General features: G+C 37.1%; 1 protein-coding gene across 1 annotated transcript in view; it reads right to left on the bottom strand.

The window, feature by feature from the left end:
- Pld (Phospholipase D) overlaps nucleotides 1–18,847 on the bottom strand; it is a 153,133-nt gene that overhangs the window by 103,556 nt on the left and 30,730 nt on the right. The window contains 1 exon segment of the mRNA XM_076448349.1: nucleotides 4,177–4,327. Coding sequence (XP_076304464.1) covers nucleotides 4,177–4,327 — 151 coding nt within the window.

Genomic DNA, 18,847 nt, shown 5'->3' with positions numbered 1-18,847 from the left:
AAAAGAGAGGGAGTAAAGAATTCTAGCACACGTTCCTCTGATAAGACTTGAAGAACCCACTAATCTGCAGTGAAAGAATGCCAAAGGAGAACAAATTTGTACAGCTGAACTCCCCCAGACTGAAACCAGTGGACAGTCACCAGTACTATGTAAAATAATATGATGAGATGAGAAACAGGTGAGGATAAGCATGGTAAACAAGAATAAAGGCTTATCTTTGCTCTGATTTTAACAAATATGCCATCAAAGAGGTAAAAGACTTGTGCATAAAATATTATTATGCATATAAATGGCAGAACTAATAAGAATAGCTGTTTATGTGAGGGAGGTAATGCACCATATTGGAAATTACTTAATTTACTAATTACAAGTAAGAAAAACAGTATTATCCTAAAGCTCCTTGTATCATGCAATGCACCAAATTAATTAGTACGTCTCATTAGATACAATTATTTGAAAAGAATTATAATGGTCCTTATTTTTAAAGTTTGATTTACAACACTCTCACACCTTCATTATTTCAACAAGTAATTCACCTTAAATTTAATCCATACTGAATAAACTTTATGGGCTGATCAAAGTATTTGAAACTTTACCTTGTAGCTCACATTGTATCTACATATTCTAAAATGATCTAGAATATTCAAAATAATTCTGGATGGTTATAGATTATTATGGAATATTTTAGCATATTTTTATGGAATATTACAGAGTATTCCACATTACTTCAAATGTTCAAAAACATTCCATATATAGAAAACCTATGTTGTCATTTTATACTTCTGGAGTATTTTGTATGACATGACAGTATTTTCTGGAATTTCAATGAGGGTATATAAGCACTTGAGCAAATTCTTCTGAATCATTTCAACCAACACATCCAATGCAAATGCATAATGCAACACGAAGTTAGACTACACTTTGGTTGTTTGATTCAGAGGAAACTGAATTAACAGGAAACAATTTACTTTCAAATAGGTAAATACCGTGTCTGTTTATCTACCATCACAAAACATTATAGAAGACAGTTCACAAAAGCTCTAAAGTTGTGAGCAAGGAGACTTCAGATTTTTGGAAGAAGGTTGAAATTCTAAAAGGAAAACTGAAACACAGCAAGCTAATGGAGCAGAGTTTGTCAATAACCTGAGCAACCTGTTTGACATCACTCAAGAATGCTGACCCTGACCAAGCAAGAATTGTCACAGAAATGGAGCAAAGTTATAACAAAGATTAAAAAAGAATCTTCTGTATATGGTTTGTTGACATCATATCTTAAAAATTCTCCCGATAAGTATTTGAGAACTTTATGGACCTTTCCTCTGGTACAGATATTATAAATTTCAATCACTTCCAACAACCTTGAAAATATACAGACCAGTCAAGTTTGGAAACTGCAATTGACCATGATGAAGTAGCAGAAGCCATAGAGAAAGCTAAGAATAGTATCACTAGGTTTGCTACAAGACAACTTCTTATCAGCCAACCAAGACATGAGCACAGAGCTTCTTGAACCAGCCACAACATTCCTTGGTGAAATCCCTCCTCATGGAGTGTGCTTTATAACACCTAGAGCATTGATCATACATAATGGATGGTCCAGGCATTATATGTCCTTCAGATCTAAAAGCTTATTTGACAATTTAAGCTCACTGGTCATAAGAAAAAAAGAATTCCATAGTATCTGCATTTTTGTTGTTTAAGTCTATCTTGGAGCATGGTTATGCTCCTCATCGTTAGCTTAGCTTCCTACAATATATTGTTAAATATGAGGAAGTGAATTCTACTCTAAGAATCTGCCTGCCAAACATTTCCTGGGCATCAAAAAATTTCTTCATGAGAAACTCACTGACTGGGCATTATTTGATTCATCTGTATCAATGAGACAAAGTAAACAATACTAAAAGTTCTAAATGAGAAATAAAGCATAAATAAATCTTAATTTATCTTCCTGATAAATAAGTATTGGGAAGTCTGGGAATGTAACAATTGAAGGTTTCATCACAAAGAACACAACAGATTTCTTCAGATGTCTTGAAATTCCATCTGGATTTCTTAATTATGACTCTGAATCCTACAAGTAAGAGTTCAGAAGACTATAGGGAAGCACTACAGAGAGTTCAACACTTGAATGTGGTAAACCACACCACAATTCTAAAGTATAATGTCATCATAGCAAAAAAAGAACAGAAGCAATTCCTCCTTCAAGAACATAGAATACACTTTCTAATAGCAAAAAGAAAACAGGAATAATGTAAATGTGACTAACACCACCAAAATCATATAAGCATGTGATTATTGGACATGAAGTAAGATAATGTTTCAAATAAATCATTTATAATACATAAAATATAAGATTTTATATCACATTGTACTTATGGAACCAGGCCATTCAAGTCTAAAACTTGAAACTCATCGTGAAACATCCAAATGTCATCCAAAACGAATAAAATTTGCATTTAATATTTTTTTTGTATATTGTAATAAAAATCAGGGGTGACAGCTATAGAGCTTTTAACCCCAAATTTTACCTGCAATTGACCATGATGAAGTAGCAGAAGCCATAGGGTAATTTAATTTGACATCTATTGTGAGTTATCAAAGCAGCAAGATTAAACATTTATAATTTTAAAATTCTTACTCACATGTTATTATGTTTCTATTGGGAATTAAACAAATTGGTTTCATACCAACACAAAGAATTTGAGATTTTACATGCTCATCACCAAGTAAGGATTTTTTGCTACACAGCTACTGAAGTCTGACAATCAAGAAGCTGAGAATATCAAAAACCTTCAAGATTACATAAAAGTTGGATGAATCAGATGAAAACTACATTTAATGTAGTATGAAACTGACAATATTAATTTTAACCAATATTTAATATGTTGTTCCCACCATTGCACATAAAACTGGGTCTTACGAAACAATTTGTCACAGCTCTTGATAAGGAGTCTGCAGCCATCAAGTACCTTCGAGACTTCTTCCCTAAGCTGTCTGAGGCAAAGGTCAAAGCTGGTGTCTTCTTTAAACCACAAATAAAGAAGATCCTGGAGTGCACAGAATTCCCCAAGAAGCTCAGTAGGAAGGGAAAAAATAAAGCTTAGGGTAGCTTTGTCGCAGTAGTCTGGGACTTCTTGGGCAATCACAATGCCGAGTATTATGTGGAATTGTTTGAGACTCTGGTGAAGAATGAAAAACTACGGCAAAATGGCTGCAGGATGTCCCTGAAAGTCCATATTCTTGACATTCATCTTGATAAATTCAAGGAGAGCATGGGACCATACTCAGAAAAGCAAGGCAAGCACTTCCACCAAGATATATTGGACTTTGAATGCCGCTACCAAGAAGAGTATAACAAAAACATGATGGGAGACTATATTTGGGGTCTGATACGTGAAAGTGATTTACCTTACAGTTGCAAATCTCGAGAAACTACTCACTTCTGAACATTTCTGTTCATTGTTTGTATAACTTTAGTATAAACACATGTAAATCTTGATTAATATGTTGTTTTATTCAGACCTTATTGTTAATGAAAATGTGCAAGTTTGCCCATTTTTACATAGAAAATATGTTAATTTCTAAATTTCATTATCCAAGTCACAAAAGCAAAGTTTGAAGGTAATAATGGCTATTTTCTGTACTTTTACAACATAAGCAATTAAGAAATAACACATACCATCCAGGAACAAAATTTGTGTTACACAGTGTAATTGATCAACAGGTGTTATGCAACAGAAATAGGCTTAAGTTCAATTTTGGCCACCTTAAGACATTCCCCATACTTCAAAGAGTTTAAGTACAAATTTTTGTTAACATTGGCCAAATAGACTTGGAGAAGTGAGGGAAGCAAACAGACACATTTGTCTAGATGGACAAAGATATAGATATATTAATGATAACACATATATGAAATATGCTTCAATTTTGAAACAGTAGATATATACTGACAGTAACAAGCATATACATCACAGTATGTAAGCTGCAATTTGTCACAAGAATGCTTAAGAGCAGTTTTTGTGAGAAAGTATGTAACATGAAAACAACTACAATGAGAGTTTCAATCTTTTGTTAACAACTACATAAGTATTGAAAGCTAAAGTGTACCTTCATATATTTGAGAATACTTTATTTGCAAACCCAAAAAACAATGACATAAATTAACATGCTACTCACAAGTTTGGGTTTAAAAAATGGGAGGTGGAACATCTTTCTTCAATTGAAATTCTAATGGAAATCCCACAATGTGGTATTAACATATGTTGCTTAACATCATCAAAAGCATATGTTGGTTCATGAATTCGGCAAAAAGAAATACCACGAGTGCCTGTAGGAATTTTAAAAATATATTTTTAGATGTTAAAACTTTGATCCTCATTACCAAAGCATAGTGTGCAATAAACTACATTAGATTATTTTAAATTTTCTCCAATGATATGTATTTTCATATTGTTTACTAAACTAGAATACACAAGAAATAGAAAAGGAGCATGGACAATTTTGTGCTCTCGAACTTGACTGAAATATAAGATGCATAGTTATTCAACTTCATTTTACTCCATCCTCTACACATGTAAAAGAAACAGGCAGACCAACAAGACTGAAAAATAAATAAACTGAATATTGTAAATTTTATGATTGAGTTTAAATTTATATGCATACTTATTCCCAAAAGAAATCTAATATTAATATCAAAATTGTCAGATTTCTTTAAACTTTAAGAATTTCTTGTTGCAAACCCTATATTAGAACCCCAAAACAATTAAAATTTTATATTTTTAGAATTCAAAAGAATTTCAAATAGGGGCTTAATTTTGAAATAATGAAGACTTTTCCTTATTTATTTTGATTTTATGTTGTTTATAAAATATTCACTCAAGTTTTTCAAAAGTCCTTTATGTATTGCAGAGTATTCATCATTTGCTTATATTTTTCCACTCTCCCACTGTCCATGTGACTTCCCACAAAAGTTTTAGAAAATTTCACATAAACTCTATTTTCTTATCATAACTTTTATTCTATTGAAAGTTTCAGTTGTGATGAAAGTTTGTTTGTGAAGATGAGGAAAGAAAGTATTTTAGAGATAGGTAGCTGTTTCAAGTTCATTTTAATTCTAAATATCTTAAATTCAAGTCAGGTAGGCTTTCCTTTAAAATACTGTAAGCCAGTAAACCCCTACTAATAAACATGAAGAAAGAAACTGAAAGTATAAAACTACAAGCTATATGGTAGAAAGATTAATAATCTAGAGAACATAAAATATGAATATAATCTAGGACCAAAATATTATTTGCACAGCTGGATTTGAAGAAGAAAGAGTGGAGCAAACAAGTCTCATAAAAATACTAGGTCTAAAGACCACTTGGGGAAAAAAAAAAAAAAGCATTCTTCTCAGTAGGACACACCTTTGTCCATGGTGTCCTTTAATTCAGGCAAATGAGTTGGCTTTTTTGAGCTGTAAGTAAATTTGTGGATCCAACAATGAGACAAAGGTGGTGGCACAAACAGGTAAGAGGAATATCATATCTTCTACATTGAAAATTTCTTTACAAAGTAGTTCTGAGACCTATTTTAAAATGATGTACTTTAGAAGCAGTATTCCATTGTCATCCATACTGTAAATGACCAGTGAGACAAACAGTTTGCCAAATTAATGGGTGCTCTGGAAGAAACTTAGAAAAACCTAAGCACTCCTCAAGAATGAGTTCAACAATTTGAGAACAATGAAAGGGAAACATCTAATACAAATAAATAAAAGAATAAGAATACAGATGATAACCATCATGATTTGAGATATAATGGTAGGGACATTTCTGATATCTAAATGCCACAGAAAGACGTGTGTGTGTGTGTGTGTGTGTGTGTGTGTGTGTGTGTGTGTGTGTGTGTGTAAAAGAATAACTAATAGTTTGATGACATGTGAAGAAACAGTGTAAAAAACTAAGAAATCCCTTCAACAAGTGAAAAATGAAAATAGGTGAATGAGGAACATATAAATAAGCATCTTTGGAATCCCCAATCTTCATCCAAAAACCCTGATGAAGAAACTCATTTGTTAATCATAGGCTCTAGTTATGAAAGAGAAATAATTAGATAATAGATGAGGCCTAAAAAATCAAAGATTATTCACCAATCTCTCATTGTTTTTGGCACCACAAAGTAACAAGATTAAAATTCTTATGAAAACATATAATACAATAAGCATATACATGTATTGTGGAAAAGGTTTGAAACTGCCAGATCCAAAATAAATAGAAACAGGAAGAGTCAAATTTGGATAATGAGTAACATAATGAACCCAAAGAATGTGAAGGATCCATAGACAATCAAGTATTTTAGATGACCCTCAAAAGTCCATATAAAGAAGTCATCCAGAACAGAGATCAACGAGTGAATCACAAAAGACACATCTTGCTTACATCAACACTAAGACATTAAAAATATCATCAAAAGTTAACATTTTTCATTACTAAAAATGTATTTTTGATAGATGCTAACATTTTTTTACATCTAACATTCTTGATTCAGTACTGTTCTCTATAAGCAACCTTTTCTGTTTGCCTCTAGCCTTAAGGCTCCAACCTAAGTTCATGTGTTTCTATATGATATGTCTGCAATGCTAAATGTGAATAAGTATGCAACAATCTTTCTTGAACACTGCTTTCTAGCATATTTGGCTCTCTCTACACTAATTATAATCATTTTACAATTAAGGAAGAAAGTAAGATGCACCAGAAGTGAGGAAGAAAGATCAGAAGTGTATCTATTAAAAATACATTTTCACTACTCAAAGATGTTCATTTCTGATACAACATGTAACCTCTCTCTCATACACATAATTAGAATCCATGTTGAAGTGGGATGAACCTCCTTTTGGAAGTACCTGAAGAGAACCCATGAAAAACAATATGCTATATTTTGGAACAGAATAGAAGCAAACTCATGGGAAACTGCATCTTGTCTGTACCAATGTATACTCTTTGTCTGAAAAGGAAGAAAGGAAAAGTAATATAAGTCTACAATTGAGTAAGGACTTGTGTTGGGTGTGTCAATCTAACATTAGACCACTAAAGAACCTGACATCCAGTATGAAGAGGAAACACAGGCGAAAAGGGCATACTGTGCTACATGGAAAGAATAACACTGCCCTATTATCTATTGAGTGGTATTGGTCATACTCAGAAGACATCCTCCATGGTCCACCTCCTAAGTGGCTAGGAACTGGCGAGTAGTAAGGACTCCCATGGTCCACTAGAAGTTAAAGGGGGTTGAAAACATGAACAGCAGTCTAGAGGAGAACATCACTGTAAAACAGTACAATAGGTGACCACTAAAACCCTAACTTTTAATAGCAGATCACCACTAAGTTTTAAATGAGATATGAAAGATGGTCAGGCATCACCTTGATTGCTTTACCCATGCTTGTTCATGAGTGAGTAAAGTTTGGATTAGGCCTTTTTAGGTAAAAAAAAAAAAAAAGCACTTCAAGAATACTTTAAGTGGTCTTGTATAACACCTCATCTGATGATACACACTATATGAAACCAGAAATGCCCTACAATTTATAAATTTTGATTAAATATATTCTAGCAGGCAACACTCCAATGAGAAGGATCCCGTAAGTGTCGAGAGGGCTCTGTAAAAATAGGGTAAAAAAAAAATAAAAGACTTATCCAATCTTACACAGTACAATATGTGTAAAATAGTGACCAAAATCAGTTCCTAGCCCAAAGAGAAAGAAATAACCAGATAACATTGGAAATGGGCAACCAGGAAGTAAATTAGGAGGCAAATTTGATAGAAAATACTTGGAAATACTGACATGTATCTCCTACCAACAAAGAATATGTTACATCAAGAAACTATCAGGCCCATCCTGTGAAATTAACAGGAGAAAGATCACAAATGGATGAAAAATTCCATAATAGAAAGGGATAGGATTGGGAACCATGAAAGGAAGAAATGCAAGTCAAATAACAATAGACCACATAAATGAAACAAAGGAGGTGATCAGGATCTAAACTGGATTGAAAGGAAAAGATATAGGAATGAATGCACAATCATCTAATGCACCACAGACATTTTGTAAAAAAAAAAAAAAAAAAAAAGCAGAAGCTGAATAGTGAAGCATATAGGAGCAACAAAATAAAATGCGAGAAGAATCTATGGTGTACACATCAGTATGCTAAGGATCAAAAGCGAGGAGAAGGAAACAAGTTTTAAGGAACAGAAAACCAAAGGTTTCAAGAGAAGTAGATTGATAGCATGACAAATAATATTAAAGGACCATGTCAGGTAGGATAGATTAACAAGTAAGGCTGGGGAGAAAAAAGGAGCAATGGAATGAACAGACCAAAAAGCAGCTAAGAGAACAACCCAGTAACAAGCAATAGTTGAGACAGACAAGCCCTGGTTAAATGCCATGAGGAAAACATAGACTGAGAACAGAAAAACTAAAAAGTGAAAAAAAAAGTCACAAAGACAAGTATTAATAAATAAACCACTTCCACTGATAAACTTATATAAAGGAAGGAAAAACAGAATGGAACAGGAAAAGGGTATAAGTGAAGAAATCCATGGAAATCCTGCAAAAGACCAGATAATTCTCAAATGTAAATCCAGTGTGTTGAGTGAAGTGAAAGGAAGAAAGTATGAACCTGAAGAAGGTTGCAGGAAAACAGAAGAGAAAAATGAAGTCAGAAAACTCAGCAGAGGGAACCACAATTGAGCCAGCAAATAGGGTGTCACCAGAAGGACCCATGAACAAGTATTTCAAACCAGGGAAAAATTTTTTTTATGGAGAGACAAATGTGAGGTAAGCACAAAAGAAGAGATTGAACCATTCCTGACTGAATACATTCACTGCCAGTGTCAACAGATGGGAAACAGAAGACCCGAATATGGAAGGCTTGGCATTGTCATAAGTGACAAAAGTCAATGTGAGGTGTGCTCACCAGACAATATTAAAGCCATCACAAGACGTGAAGATTGATGGTCCACTCAGGAGAAACCCAAGAGAGGTACCACTACTCATATAGTTAGTTTGTTTGAAGTTAAGCATAACACTACACAAAGTTCTTTTTGTGCTGTGACCACCACAGGTACCAAAACCTGGTTTCTAGCATTGCAAGTCTGTAGATATACTACTGTGTCAATGGGGTCCTGATCATGTGGAGCCCACAATAAAGATGCATGTCAATACAACACTCACATGGTGCAGCACCTCGTAGGGAACATCATCAGATCTGACTGATGTACTGCCAGACTGATGAAGAACAAGCTTGAGTACCATCAGTGTGAAGGGGCAATTATAGTAATAGAGACAATCAGCCTAAAAGGAAAGATGTGATCACTCTGCTGAAATTTGATGGCCAAGAAGGTGGAGAAAGAAACAGAAGTGAAAGATACATGAGACGAGTTCTTGCCAAGAATATTGGCAATACCCTGTACATCAGCAACTTCTTGGCCACTAGAGAACAAATGTGGAAAAGGAAAGGGGAAGTATATTTCCTACTGACCTTCCAAGTATTGTCCCACAAAATTTTGGAACTGGTGATAGAAGATATGCTAGTTCTGAACTCAATCCAAGATTCCTTTTTGCTTTGATGTCTAATCTGTTGTGCACTGGCATAGGCCCAATGGAAATCAATGTAGTTCAAAGAAGCAGGATATCTGTGAAATGTATCACAGGCCTGTTTTTCAGCCTTCCATGTTTCCTAGCAGGCAGGATTCCACCATGGATGAGGATATTATGAAAGACATGGTCAAGGTCTAAGGAATGTGTGTGTTTTCTTAGAGCAAAGCCACATCAGGCTATCTGCTGAGCCCACCGAGGGGAATCAAACCCCTAATTTTAGCACTGTAAATCTGGAGACATACCGCTGTACTAGTGGAGGGTGATCTAAGGAATAGAAGAGGTACTATGTGAAAAATACAGTCAGTCACCACTACCATGCAGTCGTCTATCAATGGCAGACAGATAACAGTTCCAAGAGTGTTGAAAATTGGCCAGTTGGCTTGGTTTAACTGCCACTGAAGCACACACATTGGGTGGCAACAACCATGGCAAATCTCCTTACAAATAATAGGAAAATGATACCTACCCTGTGGGTCACTGTAAACTCTCCAAGAAAAGCTTGAGAAAAGAAGGGTTGCAGACAGAAGATAAGTATAAGAACCAGTACTGATGAGAGAATATTTGTGATCCGAGATCATACACTCTATGGAACAACCACTCTAATCAATATCAGTACAACCTCAGAGGGGATTGTGTCTCCCAGAATTAAATTGGCAAACAGCAATTGTTCAATGACACCATCAAGGTTTGATTGATAATAAGTCTCTCCAGGAAACAGGTAGGTAGAACAAAGAGTGATGGTACAACCCAAGGAAACAGATTGCAACAGCTCCCATGGGTGTATCAAACTGCAAAAATAAAATAAATACATGCTAGTTGACCAGCAATGCAACCACACCATGCACTTGCCCATCACACAATCTGTCATTCTGGTATAAATAAAACTGCCAAAAGGTGACTGTATCAGTAGGTTTGAGAAATGTTTCCTGTAAGGAAAGACACACATGATAATATGATTTATGTCCATGCAAGTGTTGATAATGACTGTTAGATTCACTTTTTAATTGATTGATTGATTGATTTAGTGTTTTATGGCACAAAGCAGTGAAGCTATCTGCGCCAGACATTCGGTAAAAATGTAAAAAAAAAATAAAAATAAATAAATAAATTTAGTAATAGACATAAATGGAAATGAAGGTAAAACAAAAAAGTATAAAACCAATGTTGACACCTAGTCTACAATGTTAAGAGTATAAGAAGTTGTAAGGTATTTACTCTAGCAAAATGGTAATGATCATAACCTGCCAGGAAGACTAACAGGTAAGTTCAAGAACCACCGTCAATCACCTGAAGTTGGCCTTTCCAGTCCTGGTTCCGGGTTATGTGTCATAGCAGCTATTATCAAAATGTAAAAGAATAAAAGTTTTAAAATTGTAATAATGAGTAGCCAAATGTCCACTAAAAAGATAAAATCAAGTAAATGGAGTAAAATTTGTAAAAGTAATTGAAGATAAAAGCAAAACGGCAATTAAAACAGAAAATGGCGTAAAAACCAATGTTGACATCCAGTCAACAAAGTTGTAAAGGACTACTTGTAGCAGAATGGTAATGATCATAACCCACCAGGAAGACTAACAGGTAAGTATAAAAACCACCGTCAGTCACCTGAAGTTGGTCTTTCCAGTCCTGGTTCCGGGTTATGAGTCAATATGGCCAGTACTAAAAAGTTAAGTAGTAAAAGTGTGAAATGATATGCAGCAAAAGTATAATAACAACTCGCCAGGACGACTAACGAGTAGTTCAAACAGTAGCGTTAGTCACCTGAAGTTGGCCTTTCCAGTCCTGGTGTCGAGTTATTTAATGTTCTGGCCATTGTCCAATGTCAAATTGAAGGAGAGAGATTAAAACTGTAAAAAAGGAACCACAATTAAAAAGATTAATGGCCATTAAAAAATTAAAAACATTATCAAGGTGGACAGAGTCACCATCACCAATAACTCTGTCCAATGTTACAGACGACCCTGGGAAAAAATATATTTAAAATATTGCCGTCGTTGAGAATTGTAACGATGGCCTGGTATCCAGAAAAACTGGATTGAAGTAGCTGCTAATGAGAAATGGGCCAGTCGGTTTGAAAAGTTTGTTGAATATCAGCATGAAGACAACACCATAGAATTGCTAACGCATAGGGTGATGGTAGCAATTCCAGGGCCAGTATAGAACTAAGCGAATCAGTATAAATAGTGCAGTTGGAGTACTGCTCAGCTGCAATATGATCCAGGGCAAGAGATATGGCATACAGTTCAGCAGTGAACACAGAAGCTGTAGAAGGGATTCTGCGTGCAACTACTGACCCATAGCAAACCATAGCAGAGCCCACTGAATTACCTGATTTGGAAACATCTGTATAAATGGGAACTGAATGATTGTTTGAAAGATATTGAATAAAAGACGGTACTTCCAATCTGGAGTATCTGTCTTTTTTAGGTGACTGAAAGAAAGGTCACATTTAGAGGCTGTAATAAGCCATGGTGGGATGGGCCAACCTGTGGAATCTGCAATGTTATCCAAGGACAGACCCAATTCATACAATTGCGCCCGGATGCTAAGGCCAAACGGAGCAATGACAGATCGTCTGTTCTGAAAAAGTACTGCCCACCGAGAAAGGAAAACATTTCCAGGTGGGATGCTTTGGTAAGGAATGAAGTTTCGAAGTATATTGTAAAGATAGTTGCAAACGGCGAAGGTGTAGAGAAGGTTCATGAGATTCAATGTATATACTTTGAACTGGAGAGGTACGGAAAGCCCCAGTGCAGAGTCGAAGTCCTTGGTGATGAATGGGGTCCAGCATTTTTAAGGCCGAGGGTCTGGCAGAGCCATAGACCATTGATCCATAATCGAGTTTCGATCCAATAAGAGCACGATATACCTTTAACATTGAACAGCGATCTGCCCCCCAACTGGTAGAAGAGAGAACATGGAGGATGTTCAGTGCTCTTGTGCATTTGACCCGAAGCTGCTTTAAGTGTGGTATAAAGGTCAGTTTATGATCAAAGATAAGCCCCAAGAACTTGGTCTCTGGGACCACTGGTAGCAAAACTTCACCGATATGAAGTTCAGGATCAGGGTGAATACCCCGTCGACGGCAAAAGTGCATGCATACAGTTTTGGAGAGAGAGAAATTAAAGCCGTTCGTCAGAGTCCACTTCCGTACACAATTGAGGGCAGTTTGTAGTTGCCGCTCAATATATCTCATGTTTGACGACTGACATGAGATGTGAAAGTCGTCGACATACAGTCCATTCGCAACAGTGAGAGGGAGTTGTTCAGTGATGGCATTTGTCTTTATACTGAAAAGTGTAACACTCAATACACAGCCTTGAGGGACTCCAAGTTCCTGTACAAAAGAACGGGTAAGTGTCAAACCCATACAAACTTGGAATCTTCTGTCCATTAAAAATTTTTTAACATTTAATAAACATGGGTAGATAGCCACGTAACCCATATGTATGGAGGTCTCGCAAAATGCCATACCTCCATGTTGTGTCGTAAGCCTTCTCTATGTCAAAGAATATTGATACAAGATGTTGGCGGTTGAGAGAGTCTTCTCTGATAGATGTTTCAAGACGAATTAGGTGGTCTGTGGTGGAGTGCTGTCGACGGAACCCACACTGGGTGGGCGAGAGGAGGTTGTTTGATTCAAGGAACCAAACAAGACGAGCATTAACCATCCTTTCTGAGGTCTTACAGAGACAGCTCTTCAAAGCAATTGGACGGTAGTTTGAAGGAATCTCGGGATCTTTCCCTGGCTTAGAGAAAGGTAAAATAATAGCCTGGCGCCAGGCATCAGGAAAAACATTCTCCTGCCAGATCCGGTTGAAAACAATCAGAAGGACATGAAGAGAAGCAGGAGATAGATGGTGCAGCATGTCATAACGAATATCATCAGGTCCAACAGACGTACTGGCAGACCGATGAAGGGCCATTTTTAGTTCCACCAGGGTAAAGGGACAATTATAGTCAAAGAAACAGTCAGTTTGAAAGGAAAGAGGTGATCGCTCTGCTCAAGTCTTGATGGCCAGGAAGGTGGAGGAACAAGCAGAAGTGCTAGATACCCGGCAAAAGCTTTCACCTAGAGTGTTAGCGATGTTCCAAACATCAGTCACCTCCTGACCATCAGAGAGTAAGATCGAGAGGGGGACAGAATTGTAGTGCCCAATAACCTTTCGAATCCTGTCCCATATGATCTTGGAACTGGTGGTAGAAGATATGCTGGTTGTGAACTTAATCCAAGATTCCTTCTGGCTTTGACAACTTACCCACCTAGCATGTGCATGGGCCTGTTGGAAAGCAACCCGGTTTGAAAGTGTGGGATATCTACGAAAAGTATCCCAGGCCCGTTTTTTGAGCCTTCCGTGCTAAGTGGCAAGCAGGATTCCACCACGGACGAGGATATCGTGGAAAACGTGTGGAGGTTTTAGGAATACACTGAGCAGCTGCATGTGTAATACAGTCAGTTACCGCTGCTACACAGTTGTCTATTGATAGCTGATTTACGATGGCAGGATCAAGTTCTGCGAGAGCAGTGAAAGTAGACCAGTCTGCCTGATACAGCTTCCACCGGGGCACGCGGGTAGGGTGGCATCGACCACGGCCAGTCTCTCTCAAAAGTATAGGAAAATGATCACTGCCTAGTGGATTACTGTCAACCCTCCATGAAAAATGGGAGAATAATGAAGGGGAGCAAACTGAGAGATCAATAGTGGTAAAGGACTGACTAAGTGCATGAAAGTAAGTGGAAGAACCAGTATTGAAAAGAGAAAGATTGTGATCAGAGAGCATCCGCTCTACAGATCGGCCCCTCCCATGAATAATAGCATTTCCCCAGAGGGGATGATGTCCATTAAAATCCCCTAGGATTAGAAATGGAGATGGCAACTGTTCAACGAGAGCATCAAGATCTGATTGATCATATGTCTCTCCAGGGGACAGGTACAGAGAACAAACAGTGATGGTATCACCCAAGGAAACACGGATGGCTACAGCCTCCAAGGGTGTGTTGAGTGACAAAGACAGGGTGGGCACGTGTTGATCAACCAACAGTGCTACCCCCTCCATGTACTCGACCATCACATAACCTGTCATTTCTGTACAGAGAAAACTGCCGAATGGAGACAGTATCAGCAGTTTTGAGAAATGTTTCTTGTAAAGAAAGACAAACAGAATGATAGGAAGCAATCAGAGTTTTGATATCACCCAGATTAGAACGTAAACCTCGACAGTTTCATTGTATCAAGGTGGCTATTTTTAAGAACGGGTAGGTGAAGTGGCTGGAGAACCCTTCGGTTTACGACCAAGTCTTTTTTCTTTACTGTCTTTAGTCGGAGGAGGTCTATCAACCTCCATGGATCCTGCTCTGGGTTGGGTGGGCAGGTTTTTGTTATTGGAAGGGGAATCAAGTGACTGAGGACGCGAACGAATAATTGTTTTGTCTCTTGTGGTGGGAGCAAAAGATGTATCAGAAGAAATGCCTGTATTTGAAACTGAAGGACGTGCATCTTGAGGTTTATTGGAAGGTATGGGAGGAACAGAGATGGGTGTGGAAGTCGATTCATCAACCTTTTTAACCACGGAGGTCAAAAGATTTTCATTTGTTTTGAAAACGATTCTCTTGGAGGCACAGAGAGATCTGTCTGCACTCCCACTGTAGTTGTGGAATGAAGTGCAGCAGCATATGTCCGAGATGGAGTTGTGGACAGCAATTTCGAAGCCTCAGGATAACCAATGTTGTGTCGTTTTCAAAAGCTGCACCTCTTTTTTCCTCCAACCATTTTGGGCAAGAATGAAAGTAAGAGGGGTGAGAACCATTGCAGTTTACGCAATGTGGGTTCATGTCACAGTCATAGGCATCGTGGTCCTTGCCTCCACAATGAGCACATGTCAGGGAACCACGACAAGATGTCTTTGAATGGCCAAACCCTGCAAATGAGATAACCTGCCTTGATGGTGGCAGGTGCACGTGGTGAAGTAAATGTTAAAACGAGGTTTTTGTTGGCAGTGTAACTCCATCTTTGCGATTGGAGATGCACCTTACTGCAGAAACTCCTTGAGTGGAGAGACCAGCGAGAATCTCTGACTCGGGAACGTTCTTCAAATCCCTTTCAACAATAACTCCTCGTGAAGAATTCAAGATAGCATGGGGTGTAACCTCAATAGGTATATCCCCAATTGCCTTTGAATTCAAGAGGAATTCACTGGGTTGGGATGTGGATGTTTCAACCAATATGTCACCAGATCGAAGTTTCTTTACTGACTTTGGAGAGCCAGCAAGTCCCTCTAGTCCCTTTTGAATAAAACAAGGGGACATTTGCCCTAAAGGGTTTTCCGAAAGAGAAAGTAATATAAGAAAATGAGGTACGTGTGTTACTGATGTTGAAGATTGCTGTTCTGAGTATTCAAGACGTGGTTGCTTACCCATTGACTGTTTTTTTACAATTTTATTTAAACTTTTTAGAGGATCCATAGGGAAAAGAAAAAATTTCGGTACCCACTGACCCCACCCACCATGGAGCCCTACAAGGGGACGCACTACAAGGTCATGCAAGGACAATGCAGCAACGCCAGGGTTTCGTGAGCACTATACCCAAACACCAGCATCAGGCACAATGTCCACAACACCCATTGAGAACTTCCAACACTGGTACTTCGTTGACTCTAGCTTAAGTGGACCAGCCGATTGACCCAAGGGGGGCCACCCAAAGGCCGCCCGTCTACAGGAATTCGAGGCCAAAGTGGTGTGTTAGGGTTGGACCCCTCAACCACCAGGATCCTCTCCTCCCCTTCATGGGTCGCCACGCACGGCAAACACGTGGGTGGATGTTTAGATCCCAGAGAAGGTAATCAGATAGAACAGAACCTTCCCTGGGAGGTCCCCTAACCACGTACAGGAATCCACACCAAGGGGCACTTTTTAATTGAAATATTTGTAAGTATCTGATTTCTCACTGTTCAATCAACACCAAATGAAGACCATGATGTACGCAGTTCTTTAACTGAAGTGGTAAAGGAATATATTCAATTGTGAAAACTGAAATATTCATAATGTTTAAACTTTATCTGAAAAAATGAACTCTTGATTACTGATGTTTCAGAATAAGAGCAATCATGATGTACCAGGTATTTTCTAATTGTTTTAATTTAGGATGAGTTTATTTGTAAGAATGAATCACTCTCAAGCTTTGTGGATATTATTACATATTTCTTAGAAGCTTATTTTATATAAGTGATTTGATCATACCCATCTGTATAGGTTATATTACTACAGACTTGAATTTAGACGTTAGCCAAAGAAGCTTTCAACAAAAGTAAGTTTGAGTTGGAAAATAGCTGTATAACATTGGAACATCTCCTCTGTCAGAAGTAGTGCCCACTGGTAACAAAGATGTTGAACAGGATTAAATAACAAACACAAGGACTGTAACTAGCAGTTTCAGATCCTCATTGGACTTGGCACTCTGCTACAGCAACCAAATAACAGTGGGAAGTCTCATATGTATTAAGTAATGGCCATGCTATTCAGTAGTAGCACATTTCTGAACAACCACCGAACAATAAAATACAGCTTTGAGGAACTGTTGGAAGTGAATGTTTAGTGGTACTATACAAATATTTCTTCAAACAATAGTGTATGCATACACTGGAGAAATGTCGCATACTCTCCAAGACATCCCAATGACTTTTTCCAAGAAGGAATCTGTCAATGACTCAAAGTCACTGTTAATCAGGTGTCACCTACTGAAATTCTTGCCTATCTGATCATATATATTTCTTTCTTTATTAGCTACTTTTCTTTTCAGGAACTGAGCCAACAACAGACTGAACACCAGCTCTCATAATACAGGAATTCTTGTTTGATTACAGTAGGTACCCTGAGCTTATTATGATGCCAGTTACTTCTGGGAAGATAATCTCCAAAACAAAGAGCTTGGGCTCATGGCAGAAAATGTTCCTGCCTGACCAACCAGCTGTTGAGTTTACCAAAACAGCAGCAGCCAAGGCCCACACTTTTCTTTCAGTTTTGTATGATTATCCAACAGTCAGTATCACCCTTTTAGTGGCTGGCGATGTTTGAACACTAAGTACGCATTCAATCCAACTGCATTGTTTATTCCTAAAGAAACTTCAGCACCCAAGATGATGTGGTGTCCAGTGGAAATATGCAACATCATCATCTCTAAAAAAAGGGTTTGGCTTATCTTCAACAATCCACTGCATACCACACCCACTGCATTTTCTTTAGCTTTGCATCTCATGATGTACTTACTATTATTATTATTTATTATTTTTGCATCATGGTTATGTTCATTTTCATTCTGTGCACAATTTTATCCTGGATTTTCAGCTTGTATCTCTTGGTGCAATGTTTATTTTCTTATAATTTTAACCAATGATTATGCTAATTTATATTAAAATAAATTCACTATTTCATTAATTTGATTTGTTACTTATATTTCAACAATGCCTTGTAGTTTTAAATTTATTAACTTCAGTAAGTTAATTGCATGTTTTAATTATTACATAATGCTTCTTCATTTGATTTTAATTCTAGGTATTGATTTATGACATTGAAAAGTTGGATATTTTCAGGTTTAGCTTTGATGTGTATTTTTAATTTTTACTAATTTTTAAAATGTTGTTTTCGTTTTTATTGTAGTTAGTTACTACAGCAGGTTATACCCAACAAATTAATCTACATCTTACACTTGTCTGGTTAGGCTACATTACTTTGTTAGCATGCAGATCATGCTCAAAACTGGGGTGATACAATAGTCTGCATTTGCACTGGTTAGCATGAGCAGGAAAACTATCTTCTCTTGAACTTGAAAAGAGAATGACTTCTAATATGAGACCAGAGTGATAACTCACCCTTTCCTGGTGACCTTTTCCTCTGCAGAACCTGGACAAACTAGAACTAAAAAGCCTGCTGATTAGCAATAACAAAATAAATATATACAGTGAATACAAGCCTAAATATACATTGTTCTAAAACAATAGAAAAAGTGGTTTGAAGAATATTTATCTTCCACCCTTTTTTTCAATTGTTTAAGATTATCTTCCATAGATTTTTTTTAATTAACCTCCTGCTATAAACAGGATTCATAGTTTACTTATTAGAAAACAGTATACCAGAATGCCAAACACCATTACATGTTTTTTCAGGATATTAAGAAAGTACTTTGTTGCATAAATACTTCACCAATGGAGAATGCT

This window comes from Tachypleus tridentatus, chromosome 8 (assembly GCF_004210375.1).
Source record: "Tachypleus tridentatus isolate NWPU-2018 chromosome 8, ASM421037v1, whole genome shotgun sequence".
Taxonomy (NCBI): Eukaryota; Metazoa; Arthropoda; class Merostomata; order Xiphosura; family Limulidae; genus Tachypleus; species Tachypleus tridentatus.
Note: the sequence above shows the minus strand (reverse complement) of the source record. Positions and strands in the feature narration are given on the sequence as shown.